Source organism: Papaver somniferum, unplaced genomic scaffold (assembly GCF_003573695.1).
Source record: "Papaver somniferum cultivar HN1 unplaced genomic scaffold, ASM357369v1 unplaced-scaffold_107, whole genome shotgun sequence".
Lineage (NCBI taxonomy): Eukaryota > Viridiplantae > Streptophyta > Magnoliopsida > Ranunculales > Papaveraceae > Papaver > Papaver somniferum.
In genome coordinates, this window is record NW_020619603.1 from 5,975,444 (window position 1) to 5,993,856 (window position 18,413).

Genomic DNA, 18,413 nt, shown 5'->3' on the forward strand with positions numbered 1-18,413 from the left:
CGTTCCACTTTAGATGATGTTCTTGGAGTTTTCACGCAGATTAAGGAATGAAGAAAGTTATGAATATTCTCCAACTATACCTTTAAGAAAAATCTTCAATCATTAATTGCTATTAGTGCATTTAAAAACAAACTTATAGTTCCAAGACAAAATGTTTGGGTATTAGTGGTAGTTTTGTGGAAAAATATCATAACTTTCAAGTATTGTGGAACAAAAAAATAACCCTAAAACATCATCTAAAATGGAACCGATGGAGTATCATCTTTTTTTCGCTAGTGCTTTTTAGGTGAAGCGACGTTTCGTTTGTTGACTTGAGTGGTACTAATTTCATTTTTTTAAGCCTCCTCAATTTGGAAGCCCTGGTTCTGCCCAGTAATCAAATTCATAGGGAATAAGCACAATTTCCACCAGAAAATTGAACTAAAATTTTTCGCTTTCATACGATTAAGATTATTGTGAGGTGATTGATATTTCTAGGTTGTTCTTCATGAATATAAGTCTCGTATGTCAATTGGTTCATGTGCACCTTGATTTATCAAAAGCTGAAACAAAACTCATAGGTATTTTTGTGGGAGACAAATTTATCTACTTAAATAGACTTTTCTGTGTGAGACAGATTTGTTTATCAAGTCTTCGACTTTGGGTCATAGAAACTCTTAGTTGTGGGTGAGATCATCTAAGTGAATGAAGTGCGTAGATTCCTGCTGGGATTCAGAGACGTAAGGAGCGCAACTGTACCTTGATCAGTGTGAGATTGGTTAGGGCTCAACTACATTCCAGTCTGAAGTTAACTTGTAGTAGGCTAGTGTCTGTAGCGGCGGAATACAGTGTGGTATTCAAAGCTGGACTAGGTCCTAGGGTTTTTCTGCATTTGTGGTTTCCTCGTTGGCAAAATTCAGGTGTCTGTGTTATTTATTTTCCAAATAATATTTTCTATATAATTGAAATATCACAAGTTGTGCGTAATTTCAATCAGTTGTTGAATCCGGTCTTTGGGTTGTTGATTGAGTTGATTGATACTTGGATATTGATTTTTGATACCGTCCAACTTGTTTCTTATATTAATCAGGCTCACGGATTTCTATCTGTTCGATTTGCTGGTTACATTAAGAAACAAATATATAACTCTTTGATATACTTTTCTAAAGATTGAGTCTGACTGTCTAGTTGATTCTCTTGAAAGTATATTGGAGTTTTTTCCATACAGATTGCCGAAACGAAATATTGGGCCGCTTTTTCAGTTATGAATCTCGGAGACAATTATTCAAGAAAATATACGTTAAAAATATTCATTTCCGAAATAAAACCAGTCTTTTCGTATTCATGGTGATAATAAAACCAATCCAATATAGTAAGAACTATCTTTTGACGACCAATTTGACTTAAATGAAATTCCGAAATCCAAATCAAAGTATATAAATGTTGTCGTATAAATACAAGATCTCTTCTGGCATTTAATTATAGAATCTAAACAAATCTCTTCTATTAACATCTAGATACTATAACACCAAGAAAAATATTAGGAAACATTATTAATTATTATTAGCTTTTTTAAGGTTGCTTCTGCTTCTAATCAATCACAATATCAAGAAAATCATCGATTTTAATTTCAGGATCTGTTGTCGCCATCTTCTTCACTCTTCTTACTTTATTATTATTATTATTTTGTGCACAATCAGCTGATGGTAATTGGATTGATCACCCAAAGTCTGTCATCGTGGAAAATAATATAGGTCCAAACATACCATTAACATTGCATTGCTGGTCAAGTGAAGATGATTTTGGCGTGCATATACTATATTATAAACATAATTTTAGGTGGAGATTTAAAGTTAATTGGAAGGGGACAACAAAATTTGTATGCGAATCAAGTTGGAAAGATCAAGGGGAGAGCATGGGTTACAGAGAAAATTTACAGCTTTCCAATCAAGTAGAGATTGGAGTGCAAATTGTGAAAATTATTGTTGGTGGAGTATTCATCGAGATGGTGGCTATTACGGAGACGCTTATGCAGCTAAGTATCCACTTAAAAAGATGTTTTCTTATCACAAATGATTCTAGATCGAGAGTTGATAATCTCGTAAAAATCTAATAGCGAATGGTTTTTGCCTTAGCAATCTTTATATTTCAATTTTCGTTGGTGTTTCTTAATGTTTTTTGATTCTTATGTGAATCAAAATATTTATTGAATAACTAATAAAAATATATTAATATTTGGATTGTACCGGTGTTACTGTAATACAGTGATAAAATCGTTGGGTGATGATACCATCGACCGGCGTTCGATTCTCACCAACACTAAATTTTTCTTTACCGGTTAAAAAAATATTTGGGTTGTATGTTATGATAACGTCTAGTGCTTTGGTCTTGAATTTATTAATTACTGTAGGGTCGCTTGACTGTGAGAAGGAGCAGTTGACTGCTACAAGCCACCGCTACCAACACTACTAAAATCCAACATTCTTCATCATCATAATAAAAAATTCTAGTTATAGAAACAAATCAAAATAAAAAAAACTGTCAGTTATTTAAGCAAGATCAGTTTCAAAAAAAAAGAAGCAAAACATCCATTCAAAAACCCATAACAGTTCAGATTCTACTACTCATCGAAATAAATATTCCTACCCAATTTCACCATAATTGAAAACCCCTTGTGGATGAACAACCAATTAATACATTATCATATTTGAATCTTTTTTCCTCTGTTGAATAAAAAAACAGAATTATATTTTGTAGGAAGACGGAGAAATTAAATTTTGTTCGCGAAAACATGGTGGTGGCTGGTGCTGCTGAAAACTTAAGTTACAAAGTGGGAAAAGAAGCTCAGGGGCTAGGGATGGAATAAGCCTAGCAGTAGTCTAACAGGTGAAACTCACGGTCAATCATCCAAACATAGAAAAATTCACGACTCAAAAACTAACGAAGTTTTAGGTTCAAGGAGTTGAAGGTTAGGTAATCAGATTCTCTGGGAAAAAGCACAATTTCTTAAATCAAGCATGTTTTTCCTAATTAAGATATTTGATTCATATGAATTCAATTCCCTCCAAAATTACATATTACCATTTTATTTATCCAATAATAGACCGAGTTCGGATTTCGGGATAGAAGCAATGGTAATTGAATAACTTTAACCAAACCTTAATTATTGGGAATTCAATTTCTAGAATTGTATTAAGATTTTTGATTCATAGGAATCCAATTCCCTACAAAATTACAGATCTCCATTTCATTTATCAAATAATAGAACGTCTTGTTGAAGGGCCCATGCCCATGGATGTGCGGTCCAAATACAGAAGTCTTTTGGTTTTACCTTTCCCTGTATATAGAGGATATGATATCCATGTAACGTGAGAACTCTTATCAATATAATTCATCGTTTTCTATGCCTCTTTCCTTTCCCTATTATTCTACTGCAAAACGTTATCATGCACGAAGCTATCATAGAGCTAGATTGAATTGGTCGTTTTTTTTTTTACATGGAATGGATGATTTACATCAACGATTAATATTGAAATCGTCAGAATCAAATAAGCTAGAGGAGGAAGAGATCTCGGGGGAGCCTAGGAAATCTCTGAAAAGATGAAGAAAGGTTTGTCCGTCATTTCTAGAAAATGTGTTCGTTTTCTGGGAAAGTGGAGGAAAACCCGTTCGTATGCCGCAACTTAGGGTTAGTCGAACCGTCCATGTTCCAGCCGAGTCGAACCGGCCCTGTTCCAGTCTAGTCGATCCAGTCTTCCCTGTTCTAGTTATATACTGTGCGACCAAGGCTATTCCGGTTTTGTTTATGTACGGCGGGAACCAAAGTTTGAGGTATGTAACTAATGGAACATCTATTGGGATTATTTATTTGTTTTTAGAACATTCGTTTGTCTTAGATAAGTCCATATTATATAAAGGGTCAATTCCAATCTTGAATCTGATATATTAGCTATAGTTGAATGGTGTCTCTTGTTCAATTGATTATACCAACTCGATTCCAATGTATAAATTTGAATGTTCCGTGGGATGTAATCCACTTGCTTGACTATTAAAGAGTCGATAGTTTCAAAAATACGTTGCAAATAAAATCACATGTATTCCAATTTTTGTGGAAGAACTCACAAAAGGTGATATGAGTCAGAAAATTTCCATTACTATTCTTCATCCATGATACTAACGAACCAGTACATGTTGAAGTATGGCAACAAGAGAATTATTTTTTGTAATCTATTCAACCTAAAGTAATGGGTTGACATGTATTGTGAGATTATCTTGGCATGTTGAGATAAAGAAATTTCTTAAATTAAGCTAAATGTAAAAAAAATAAATAATTTGAAAATGGAAAGAACCCCGAAGTAATGAGGGTTAGACGTACCGACTCATATAAAGCATGTGAAAACGGAAATATATATATATATATATATATCATGATACAAAGATGTATTTTTTTCTAGTAGTAATGACACCAAAGTACAGGTATCAACTGAATATGGGATGAAGCTAAGATGTAATTCTGGCTGTCACCAAAGAGTCGGGAATGAATCTTCTTATCGGTATTGATGCAAGCAATGTAATGCAGGTACCATAGTAACAATATATTCCATATGAATAATTTAGATGTCGACTTTATTGGCAAGAAGAACTTTTCCTGGCCATTTGATTTCAGTTGAACTAGACCCATTTTTAGCACTCTTGAAAACTACATCATTATATATCACGAGACGAAAATTTCTTTACTGCACTTGAGATATATATGGATGAAAAGTATATTATCCCCCTTGAAACGTAACATATATTCACTTTAATGCACTTGAGTTGAATCCCATTTTTGTTACGTAATAAGACCACACCACTTATTAAATCTCTAAAGACTTATTGATAGTGGTTTTTCTCCCACTAATTTAAGGAATGTACACTAGATGTTGAAACTATTTCCTTGTAATGTAACTATGAGAATTGGGTCATCGAGCGCAACATTGCTGAAAAATTTGTTTTCAAGATAGAACAAAGACGTCACATAATCTCTACATGTACTGAGAGATAATCACACCTTGTTAAATTCCAAACAAACCCATGAAAATGGATATCATGTGGAACCTCATGGTGGTAATTGTCTGCATCTTTTATAGTCCTTAATATATTTGGAAGGAAATATATTTTAGAGAAACTAATGAGTCAACTAGTGAAATTTAAACCACTATAGTATTTGGATTATTGAACCCATATTGATTCCGATGATGAAATGTTAGGAATTGACTCATACAGGCTTTGACATAACCATAAATGAAATTTGGTTGTGACATGATGTTTCATTTTGAAAGGACTCATACCTACATCACTGTATTTGAGTGGACAAGACAATGGGAAAAATATTGACAGAATGCGAAGTAATGGCATATATCTCAATAAAATAAGTGCGTTCTAAAGTACTAGATGCACAACATCACCCCCATAAACAATCCATATTACAAACAAAACGAGGAGATATTTAAAAAAATATCGATGCAGAATGCAGACCATTAAAGTGACATATGGCTCTCGTAGATTTTTGACATTTTGGACTAATTATAGTTCTCAACTAATGTTGCATTTGAAAAACTACTAGCACATATTATACATGTAAGGACTCACCACCCCTTGTAAATGCTAGAGAGTGTACACCAAAAGGAATTGATGGTTATTCCATGTTTAATATGATCAATCTAGAGCATCCTATACCCCATGGTCTCGCAAATGCTGTCATCAAAGGTTACATATGGTGTCTAAGGCATGGTTATCCGTACAAACCTACCTTTAACTGCTTGGGGAATATCCAATATTCCACGCATCTTCACTTATTCGTTTTAGACCCATAATTGGTCAACCATTGTTTGCGTACCAGTTGGTAACTGGATATAAGCCTGACATTTTGGGTTCTTACGTATTTTTGGTTGAACTATATATGTGCCATTACGAGTCCACATCGTACTATGATAGGTCACGAAAACGATGAAGTAGTTATGTTAGATATTTACTCCTAAAATTTATCCTCATTTTAAAACCTTTGTCAGGAGATCTCACACTGCTAGATTTGCGAGTTATCACTTTAATGAGACAGTCTTCCCATCGTTAGGGGGAGATAAGAAAAAATATTTCCTAAGGGAACGATAGGAATTGTCGTGGTGTGTTCCTACTGTGTCTCATATTGATTCTTATACTCCACAAATGTAAATGTGAAGTGACAAAGAATAATCGATTTTCAAAATGTTCACTGATGTTGCTAAAGCGATGAGATCACACATACCAACTGCAAACCTATCTGCAAGGTTACAAATCCTCAATAAGGGATATACACCATACACTAAGGTGTTGCAATTACACTCAGTGGAAGTGTGGTTGAGGCCGTAGCTCCATAAAGGAAGTTGAAGAGACCACCTGAGTAAGGCACAACTTATTTATATCATCAGAAATTATGTCATAATATTTTCTCTGAATATGTCCATGAATCAAACTGGAGGACGCTCCGAAGTTGAATGATTCCAGAGAACAATGGCATCGCAAGTGGATTATGAGAATGCTCACCAGTCAATGGAAAGATCATGCGAGCATATTGATGATTGATTTCATATACACTTGCTTAGGAAAATGGAGCAAGATAAGATCGAACCAAGCACCTCGTTGCTTAATATCAACGAAGAGCATATTTGGCCTATATAATCCAGGTAGAACTTGGTTCTTTGGCAAATATACAAGTATTTGGTGTGGTAGTGCTAACCAACTAAGTGTAAAGCCTATTGGACATACATGATTAATTTTTCACAAAGGATAATGAGAAGAAAGCAGTCTTAAAGGATAAAGACTCGCCTTAGGCGCGAGGTTTCTCACAAAGCCCTGGAATTGTTTTGTAATGAACTCCATAGTATTAAGCTATTCAGTTATCTTGGTAATTTCAAAATGACTTGAAATGCAACATATGTATAAGTTGTTACGTATCTCTTAAAGAATCAAGAGATAGAAGATATTTACAAAATTACTTGATAGCCTTTTGTTGCCCAAATCAAGTGACTCTAAACCACAGAGTGCGTTAACAGTTAGATAGAACGCTCACTTATAGATTGAAGCAATCAGGCGGATGTGGTATACCCATCTCAGTGACTATTTTATTTGGAGGGGATAAACAACTAAGTTATTTGTATTTGCGTATTCACAAGAAAGTTCCTGATTTGGAATTGTAGTTATCTATGTCGATGATACATACACGATGGGTACTCTTGATATAATAGGAGACCTTAAAAGCTATTTGAAATCTGAATTTGAGATGAAAAATCTGGGGAAAGCTCGACCGAATACTGAGCTTGTGGTATATTCTTCCCCCAGTTTTCGTATGTCTAAAATTGTCAAGAAATTGAATAAAGACATGCATCCTGATAGCACTCCCATGATTAGTCGAGGTTCAAATGTAAGTAAGTGACCATTTTCTCTAAAGGAAGATGACTAAGATGTGTCGGGATATGAATTCCCTTATCTAAGTACAATAGACGCATTATTGTACTTAGGGCAATGTACTCGATTAAATGTTACATCCTCAGTGAACTTGCTAGCCAAATATAGCTCAGCGCCAACACAACGTCATTGGAATGGTATAATGAACCATATACTTAAAATTAACCAATGACATGAATTTTTTGACATGAATTTGTTTTATCCCTGCAAGTACATAAAGAAGGAACGCTAAAGGAATTGCGATCCAAAGGTTGTTGATTATGAAGAAACAATAACATTTTCTCCAACTAAAGTAATCAGGGGGAGATATGGTAAACTATTTTCTAAGTCATTACCTATATTTAGTTTCGAAAAATACATGGCTAAATGAACTGTCTGGAACAACTCTTAAAGTAATCAGGTGGAGGATCCAAGGATATGACGTCGACATATTTTACTTCGAAATTGAAGTTGTGTTACACTCTTTTTCCCTTCGATCGAGAATAGTTTTTCCCAAAGGGTTTTGTCACTAAAAAGATTGCGTTGATATAACTGAAAATATCTGAGTCAAAGAAATGAAACGCGATAGTCTGTTAAGCAACGTAACTTCCAGAATCAACAACATGGTCTTATAAAAATTCAAGTCACCAAAGTAAAGTGTGATAAATTCCTTTTGACTGCATTAAACTAATGAAAATTGCCTGACATCAGGGGGAGTATCTAATGGTGTGTTTAACTATTTTCCTTCACCGAGGTTTCTTTTTCCCACAGGGTTTTGTTACTCGGTAAGGTTTTTAATGAGACAACAGCAAACACCGGGAATGTAATTTCCCATCTAAGGCTATTGTCTTTCATACGAGGATTTTCTGCCTTAAGAGTTTTGAAGCAACTAGTTAACTTCAACGGAGCAAAGTGATCATCTGCAACGGATCACCTTTACTTGCATCTGTGACGTTGTACTCTTTTCCCTTCGTCAAGGTTTTATCCCACTGGGTTTTCCTTGTCAAGGTTTTAATGAGGCAACATATTCGAGTCCAACTACGTTTTAAGTTTGCTTAATATTGTACTCTTTTTCTTTAGTTCAGGTTTTATCCCTCTGGGTTTTCCTGACGAAGTTTTAACAAGGCAATTAACTTAGACTCATCGATCTTTGAAGATTGTATTGCATGTGATGAACTACATGTAAAGTACGAGACAACATGTGAAGTACTACATGTGAAGAGTTGTAACAAGGTTTTATCCCACTGGGTTTTTCCTTGTGAAAATTTCGGCACAAGTCATCAAGGAGAGAACGACATTTGAAGAACTACATTCAAAGCACTATATGTGAAGTACTATATATAAAGTTTTTTTGTTGAACCGCACAAGGGGGAGTGTTGAAGGGCCCATGCCCATGGATGCGTTGTCCAAATACAAAAGTCTTTGGTTTTCCCTTTACCTTTATATAGAGGATATGATATCCATGTAACGTGAGAAATATTATCAATATAATTCATCTTTTTCTCTGCCTCTTTCCTTCCCTATTATTCTACTGCAAATCGACTTTAAATTTCGGGACAAAAGCATTGGTAACTGAATTACCTCAACCAAACATTAATTATTAGGAATTCAATTTCTACCATTGTATTACCTAATAATGAATCTTCCAATCAGATGATACCATAATTTACTGTCTAAATTTAAATTAATCAGTTAATAAAATTGTCACTATATTATACATGCATGTGATCTGGATAACATAATGGGACATACAAACGACGGGGTGCAGATCCTCTATCCCGAAATCCTCTCTGTGGCCCTGTCCCAACCAATCCTAAAACGCCACATGGATATCATTCTAACAGCATCCAAACCCGTTATCTTCTACTATCTTTTTCTTCCTTCTTCCTAATCCTATCTTTTATTATTCTTCGAAATCTCAATTTGAACTCCGCAAATCTAATTTAGCTTCTGCATTACTACTAAGGCACACCACCTTTGGTGATCTATATTTAGCTCCGAGAGGTGGCGGAAAAATTGACTTTAGCTAGGGGTTCTGGGAGGCAGGCACGCAACAACCAGGATATGAAATTGGGTTTGAAATGTATTTGTAAAGGTGGTGAAATTTCAGCTGAGATTTGATCCATGTCTTTGATGTTGTACATGATAATGAAGTGCCAAGTGACTCCCTATTAATTCCCATAGCACAATGGGTTGTATGATTTGGTCCGTACTCAACACAAAAGCAAAAATAAATTTAAGGAATGGAAATTGATGGTCATGGAAGACAGTTTGTCCGTTTTCTTTTGAAACCATCAAGTTTATGAAAATCAAAGATAATAATTGCAAAGGAAAAATCAATTGGTTGATTCTTTGATTTAAGAGATCTATTTATTCATCATAGTATATGATATGATTTGGGTAAAATAGCTTATAACAATTAAAATAGAGATCTCTGGAAGAATTTACTTGAGTAACCATAATAAAATTGGATTCTATGATTTGGAAAAAAAAACGCACACTGTACTTTGGAGAAGAACTGGTTTCTTTTGATTTTTTTGATTTAATATAAATATTAGAAGAACTAACGGCGTTTGATGCTGTTAGAATGATATCCACGTGGCGTATTATTAATGGTTGGGCACAGAGGGGATTTCGGGACAGAGAATCTGCACCCCGAACGACGGCAAAAGAAAACTCAAAATTTCTCAATTAATAAAATTATTACCATATTATACATGCATGGGATCTAGATAACATAATGGGACGTACAGACAAGGATAATAGAAAACTGATTATTAGATATTGTGTATATCTTGTTGTCATTTTTAAGATTTAAATAAGAGAAAGAAAAGATAAAAAACTAATTTTTAATATACGGTAACGGCTGATATTTTAGAGCCAGTAGGATGGATTTGTTTGTAGGCACTCCTTAAAAAAGTGTGCACAAAGGTGGACTCTCAAGTGTGGGTATAAGCTCCATATTTAACTCAAATGGCAGAGCAAGTGTCATATACATTTTTATTTATTCTGAAACGGTTGAGAAAATGCCATATATGATCCGTTGGTGTTGTTATGCTTCAAAAAAATAATTTACGACCATTATGCATCTTTTTTCAAAATAATTTACGACCATCTTCTTCGAATAATGTTGGCTCATCAAAGCTACCTAGCTAGGTCCAACTAACATGGTTTTTGCAGCATGATGCATATTCAGATACATTATTTTTGCGATCACTATCATTTGGTTAGATTTACTTGAAATATGCTACAATTTTACCCGACAATAACGACATTATTCGATACATTGATCTGTTTGCCGCATTTTTGCAATAACCTTGAGTATATCATTCCAATTGATCATTTAGCCAGAGCTTGCCGACGAAGTTGGTACCGAGACTTCCCAAGTAGAGATGATCTTCAAATTCCACAGGAGAGGTAAGAAATGATATCACTTTCGCACCTTCATCATCAAACTTTCTGATGATTTTCTTGCCATCAGCTGCCACATTAACTACCATTGATCTTTTACCGACTCTTAATGAATCGGGAATCGTTGGAAATTGTGCAACGATGTATTTAAGAATCGGCCATTTGTGTATAAACTCAAGCCCCTTGGGTGCCAACTGCAAACAACACAAGAAACACAAAAATATATAACATCTTGACACATATCGTGAAAGGCATGTTCCATATAGGTAGCTCGCTCACCGGAAGTAATGCGATCCAGAAAGAACCATCCGGTGCAAGATTGATATTGTCAGGTCCACCAGGAAGGTTGTCTATGAAAACTTCAAGCTTCCCTTTGTCCTCTCCCTTCAGCCAGTATTTAAGACATCGGAATCTGACAAACAATAATAAAAAAAACCACTGTACATTACCGGAGGTTGAACCGGAACGAACCTTACCCTAGTAATCAAATTGCAACCTTCCTAATATTTACACATATACATAGGTACATGTTTCTGTGGTAGCCTTAAAAAATATTGCTTACCTCCATGATTCGCAAAACACAAGAAAATGTTGATCCCTGGAGAGAGCAACACCATTGGGGAAGCACAGACCGTCGATAAGTATCGTCGTTTTTCTAGTAGAAGGATTGTACTTGAGAATCCGACCGTTGGGCTTCGCTTCGAGTGTGTCAAGATACCAATTGTGGAGTCCAAATTTCGTGCTAGCGTCACTGAAGTATATACTACCGTCTGTTGCTTCAATTACATCATCTGCAAAACTGTATCACATACCACTTTACATTCATAAATAAATTCATATACCATCATATTTGCGAAGACTTGAATTGTACGTGTATACAAAGAAAACAAAAGAGCTCGCATCACCTTATTTTGGAACCATTAACTTCTGACGCTAAAACTGTTACACCTTCTTCATTAACTTTCAACAAACCCTGCAGTGATTAACAAAATCTTGTGGTGTTTAGATATTGTAACATATATTGAAGATGAACTGAATCTATGACAGAATCGGGCTGCAGATTTGAGTCAAGTATTTACCTTATCTGCATCGCACACAAAAATATCTCCTTCGTTGGTGATTGACATAGTGATTCCTAGTAACGTATCACCGCCTACGAATTTCCAATCCTCGCAAGTTCCATTTGTATGAATCTTTTTAATCCAGCCATCCCTTGTAGCTGTGTATACCACACCTTCTTTATCCACAGCAATATCTTCAGGTTGTTTCAAGCATCCTTCGCCTAGTTTCGTCAATCTCTATCAAATTCAAACATACAAAAACAATAATTCACGGTGTCTTAAATTTGTGTTAGAAAAGAATAAAATCGAAGATGATTAATTATTACCTGCAAGTGGTTGTTCCATGGCACATCAGCATGAGACAAACTGGATGGAGGTAATTCGAGGACTTGCGGATAATCAATCGGAGAGTTGGAAATGAGAAAAGTTTGAAGTAGCAATGCAACTAATACCACGCCTGTCAAGGCCAATAAGTAACGGTTATGAATCATCGGAGACACTCTTGAGTTCTATTTAGTACTACGGTGTCGCTCTAATACTCAATTTCTCTTGTGAAAATTTCAATAAAAATGTAGCTCAAGTTAGAACTGGATTGAATAACCATGTACTACTGCTTGATTTTAGGTGGTATTGATATTGATGGCGATGAGGATAAGGTGGGCATAAAAATCCAATTAAATGGTTGTAATCAATAACTTCTGTACTTTTGTCCTCCTATTATTACCCTATGTCATATCTCTTTCATGATAAGAAAAATCCAAGGAAATGAGTAGTAAATGTGATGTTTGTCTTGGTGTATTGTGCAGGGCTGTTCGGAGCAGTTGTCTTTGCATGAACTTAATTAGAGATAACATGCACACTTTATGAAGCTTAAGAAGTGCAACTAACATGCCACTTCATGAAGCTTGATTTAGAGGAGGCTTCGCTCGTAAATTTGTTTCGGATGTGTGGGCTTTCTCTTGCTTGAAATTCAGATGACATAGCAGTTGACAAATCCCCCATAAGGAACTATCTAGCTATTGCCGGGCTCATATGGAACTATCTTGCTGCAAGTAGGGGTGTGTAACGGACGGACAGTTGCGGATTAGGGGTCACCCGTAACCGAACCGTCAAAGTTGCGGATTTGCAAAATTGAACCGTGACCGGCCCAATCACCGGTGGATTTAACCTTTGCGGATCCGCGGATTGTACGGGCCGGTTGCGGATTAACCGCGGATTTGACCTAGTTTTGATTGTACTTGTTGGGCCTAAATTCAGTTAGTGTCTTAACTTAGTTTTGATTGTATTCAGTTAGTTAACTTAGTTTTGATTCTCTTTGTTGGGCCTAAATTCAGTTAGTGTCTTAACTTAGTTTTGATTGTATTCAGTTAGTTAACTTAGTTTTGATTCTATTTGTTGACACTAAATTCAGTTAGTGTTTTAAGGACTTTACTTCTTTCTCTTTGGGCCTAAATTCATTTAGTTAACTAAGTGATCAAAGAACTTCACTTCTTTCTCTTTGGGCCTAGGTTCATACTCAGGTAAGAAAACTTTGCTTCTTTCTAAGGTTGCGGTAATCCGCGGTTTTCAAATGACAACCACAACCGCATCCGCACCGCATGCGGATTTGAGAATCCCACCCGTGTCCGGCCCATACGTCTTGCGGTTTGGGTGAAATCCGCAATTTTGCGGACGGATACGGCTTAAATCCGCGGTTCCGGTTTTTATGCTCACCCCTAGCTGCAAGTGTGCAAAAGCAGCAACTCTTACTCCATTGAAGGACTCAGTTACAAAATTGTATGTACTAATATATTCTGACTCAAGAGAGAGAGACGACTGTTGGTGGTGAAAGGTGACTCATCATCATCAAGGAAATTCAAAAACTGAACGGCTCCAATTTCCTACCACCATGACCATCTTACCACACTGGTAGTTCTCATCGGTGACCAAACTGTGAAGTTCACCCATATCCTCTACAATCTCATCAGGTACTGTGCATGTCAAGTTAATAATCATTATCCATCAATGTGAGTCACATCGGAGATGTTGAGAAATAAACCAAGATACTATGAAGAAGACAAAAGGGATCAACAATGTTGTTGATCCAAGTAGTGTGGATCAACTATGAGAGTTGATCCAATGTGGTGTGATCAACTGGTACAGTTGACATGAAGTGGATGGATAAACAAGTGTTGTTGATCCATGGTACAGTTTTTAGAAGTTTACTTGGGTTACAAGTATTACTTGTTTTAAGAGTTTGCTTGCATGAGAATTGTCTAGAAGTTTCTTGTTAGAGTTTGTTTTTGATTAGGAAAGTCTTTTTACTTGAGAGTCAAGTTTGTGAATCATATAAATAGGTTGTTAAGCCATCAGTCGAAATATATGAATTAAGTGAAGCTTGTTAAAGCTTGTTTGAGTTTAGTCTTGTATTGTTTTCATTAAGTCTTTGATATCAGATTTTCTACATCTGATATCAGAGCACTGGTATCAGATTCTAGGGATGTGGGTAAGAGTTTGAGTTAGAGAAGATGACGAGTTTAAGTTCAAGTAAGGTACCTGTGTTTGAGGGTAAAAACTTTGAACACTGGAGGTTGCAGATGGAGAATATATTCACATATCAAGAGGTATGGGACATTGTGAAAGATGGTTATGCAGAACCAGGAGAAGGAGCTGTAGTTGAAGGAGCTGCGCAAACTTTTTTAAATGAAAACAAAAAGAAGAATTCTAAAGCTACATATATTCTCCATAAAGGTATTCATGAATATCTCATGGATAGAGTTATTTATATTAAGCAAGCTAAAGCAGCTTGGGATGGTTTGGTAAGCTACTACACAGGATCTGACAAAGTCAAGAAGGTTAGATTACAAACTTTGAAGAGAAAGTATGAATTACTGCAGATGGAAACTACTGAAACAATATCAGATTTTTTTCTCAAAGACATTAAATCTTGTCAATGAGATGAAGGCTAATGGTGATACTGTAGAAGATTCAATAGTTGTTGAAAAGATTTTAAGAAGTGGTGTGAAAATAAAAAGCACACAAAACACTTGCAAGTATACAAGGTCAAGATTTGTAATAAAATGATGAGTAGGGGTTTGTCCACAGGGAGAGGAGCATACAAGAAGTCTTCCTAGCTAAAGTGTGTAGTGAGCTAAGGGCAGGTAAATGGCATGAATCAAGGATGCAAGGTAAAGCAAAGGAAACAGCTAGGTAAAGCAGCAAAGAACCAAGGCTTGGAAGCCAAGGGCAAGGTGAGGATTGTGCACTGACTTCAGTGCACAAAAGGCTTCAAAGTGCAAGAAAAAAAAGCAAGAAAATTAACTGAATTGAAAGCACACAGGACTGAAAATGCAAGTTACTGAGAAGGGATTGGTGGTTAAGCCAAGGCTTAGGATCCACCTTGTGTCCTAATCAAATGACATGTTTCTAGGTTGTGTTTGATCCTATGCATACATCTAGAAATAGAAGAATACTAAATTGCTCCATAGTTTGCCCCTAGCATTGGCTGTCTTTTGACAGTACAGCCAATCACAGGCTCTATGAGCATTGGTATCTCCCATTTGCTCAATCAAAACATAGCAACAGGAGAACTATCCTAGCTTCTAGTCACATGACAGTGCACAAGGCTTCAGCTGAGCCTTGGCCTGATGCTGTTTAGCTCATGCTAAACATGATATAGCAACATACATACATTAATACAGATGATTCATACACAATTAACATTCAAGATAAAATTCTAAAAACACATGCAACATTAACCATCAACAGATAAGCAACTGAAATTGAAGTTCATTAAAAATTGGCTCAATTCTCTACTGGCTAGTCCAGAGAGATACACAGTGTGTTTCACACACTCCACATAACACCAATTTATACCCAATTACCCATTTAGGGTTTTCCCCCAATTTTCCCCCAAAACAGTGAAATTAGGTTTTTCAAATTACCTAATTTGATGAGATACTCGCTCCATCTCGTCGACCCACTCTCCAATTACTTCTTCTCGTTCATCTCATGCTCCAATTGTTGCTTTAATCAACACTTATATCCCCAATTTCTCACCTAGGGTTTCAGTGAGCAGAGAGATGAGAAATTGGAGAAATTAGTGATGCTAAAGAGATAGTACGTGATGGTGATGATGGGCTTAGGTAGAATAGAGTTGGGGAGAAGATAGTGGAGTGATTTGGGGTAAGGTGATGGTGATGGAGACGGACATGGTGGTGGTACGGGTTCTGAAGGAAGAAGAGATGGAGAAGAAAGAAGAAAGGTGCGTTTGGCTGGGTATAGGGTGTTCGGCACTTGGGTGTGAGGCGAGTGTATCGAGTTTGATGATCTGCGACGCTGAGCCGTGGGATAGGGAGATGAAAGATCAATCGGACGGTGAGATGAAGTGAAGCTTGTAGCGACCGCTGGATTATATAATACAACAAAATCAACGACGCCAGATGGAGTTAGGTGTTGTAGTGTTAGGCGGAGATATCAAACTTCGATGCACAGCAAGGGAGCGACCGTCGGATGCTTCTGAGAACTGATCTGACGGCTGAAGACGCAAGCGGGTATGGATTTGGGTTTTAGGCTTTTGGGTATAGAATATGGGTTTGGGAAATGAGTTTGGGCTTGGAAAACCTTGAGCCCACTTCTTCTTTAAGAACAACTTTCTTCTTCTTGAGCCCATTTCCAGCTTTTTGGACGTGCGCTCCATTCTTTGCGGCTTCCTTGCGTAATTTCTCCCGGCTTTTCACCACTTTTCTGCTTTTTGCTCCGCAACTCATCCAATCTTTATTTACCTAAAAATGCAAAATTAAGTAAGAAAATATTTATTCTTGAAAACAATGAAAATACAGAATATGGGATAAAATGTAGAATTAATGCATAAAAGATGAGTTAAATTGCCAACAAAAAGGGATAAATATATACATTATTTGGCACTCATCAAATACCCCCAAACCTGAATTTTACTTGTCCTCAAGTAAAACAAAACTAAGGAAATCCTAACTATACCACTGTCGCTGGTCTCTCGAATGCATTTAGCGTATGCACTAAGCCTTTTAAACCACTAAGTGTCCCTAGTGGACGAGTTGAAGTCTCGTGAAGGTTTGCTTAGAACGTACCTACAAAGTTCTAGGTCAAAATATAAGCTCAGATTCCATCAAATGTGACATGTGCAAAACAGTTAAGCTCACAGCAAAATGGAGATGTCAATCTAGCTATCGAAGGCACAATCCTAGCACTGATAACAAATAAAGACATGTGATAAGAGTGTAAAGTGTATCTACACATGTGTAAAGAAAGATCTGAAGTCATGACTACTAATCACCAAGAGATAGTTTCTCAGGCTAAGAACTGAGGTCGAAATCTAGCTAGCTGTCCGGACTTTACGAGAATTGTGAATGAGTTGGAGGTATTTCACAATTACTCGCGTTGTACATCAATGGCATACACCCTCCTTGCTTATTACAACAAAATGACTATTTACATGACTCTTATTTACATTGACTATCTTTTTATTTTTGGAACAAGAGATGATGGAATTGATAAATACTTGATTTTTTGTTTTTTTGTATTTTTTTTTTTTTTTTTTTTAAGAAACACTTTTGATACATAACAAAAGGAAACAAAAGATTACATGACACTTTGCAAGAGGTATCCCTTTTTGATGCACCCAGTTGAATTCGATGGTTGTCTTTCTTAATGTAACCTCCACCTTCTATCCCAACCAACCAAAGAACAAGCTAGTCAAGTTTCGTTCAGTATTCTAAAGTAATTGGCAATCGTAACTTCCTATCAAACACCTTGAAGATCGAGGCCATACATGTATTGGTAGATCGTGCGCGTGCAAATTTCTTATCACTATGTGAATTGTGCTAGAATCAGGGTGCCTAAATATCTAGACTAAGACTCCTAATAAAAATACATATTTGCACAAGAGTCAACATTTCAAGGTAAATGAGCTCCATTTTTATGATTTTTTCATTTTTTAATTGTTTTTTGAATTTTGATTTTTTAATTTTTTTTGGAATTTTTTTTTCAATTTTTTTTCAAAAAGAAGAAGGAGTTCGTTTTCAACAATTATGGCAAATTATCATGGCATCTACTCTATACCCCCAAACCTAAACTAAACATTGTCCTCAATGTTTCAAAATATGGAAAGAATTATAAAACAATATATGAAGAGGGACATGCTGAGTAGAGTAAAAGGAGAGAGAATACCCGATTGTACGGCGGCAACTCGATTAAAACTCCGTTATTTCAAGGCAAAAATCCATCATATTAGCAGTCACAATGGATGAGCACAAAATATACACAAAAGGAAATTTAACTAACACATTATCTACAAGAAAATTTTGGTTTTTAGTGGGATTGGACTTTTTTGGAAAAAAATTTGGTTTTGTTGGGATACATTTGGTTTTGATGGGAAAACGAAAATTTTTGGTTTTTAGGGAAAGATTTGGAAATTTTTTTTGGTTATTTAGGGAAAGAGTGGACCAGTTTAGTCCACATAGACTGGGTCCTCCAGGTTGGTTG

The 18,413-nt window shown here is 36.0% G+C and overlaps 1 protein-coding gene across 1 annotated transcript; it reads right to left on the reverse strand.

Moving 5' to 3' along the window:
• Positions 1–10,530: 10,530 nt before the first annotated feature.
• Positions 10,531–12,696, reverse strand: LOC113327769 (protein STRICTOSIDINE SYNTHASE-LIKE 4-like). The gene is made up of 6 exons (XM_026574902.1): positions 12,239–12,696; positions 11,931–12,149; positions 11,757–11,824; positions 11,414–11,650; positions 11,131–11,263; positions 10,531–11,045 (listed from the first exon to the last, which is right to left on the reverse strand). Exons 1-6 carry the CDS (start codon positions 12,401–12,403, stop codon positions 10,767–10,769), a joined length of 1,101 nt encoding a protein of 366 aa, XP_026430687.1. The 5' UTR covers positions 12,404–12,696; the 3' UTR covers positions 10,531–10,766.
• Positions 12,697–18,413: the final 5,717 nt, after the last annotated feature.

Coding starts and splice junctions, on each gene's coding strand:
- LOC113327769 (XM_026574902.1), bottom strand. CDS start 12,403: ATGATTCATAACCGTTACTTATTGGCCTTGACAGGCGTGGTATTAGTT. Junction 11,651..11,756: donor GTTAATGGTTCCAAAATAAG/GTGATGCGAGCT, acceptor TATGTGATACAG/TTTTGCAGATGATGTAATTG. Junction 11,046..11,130: donor TCTGGATCGCATTACTTCCG/GTGAGCGAGCTA, acceptor TGTTGTTTGCAG/TTGGCACCCAAGGGGCTTGA.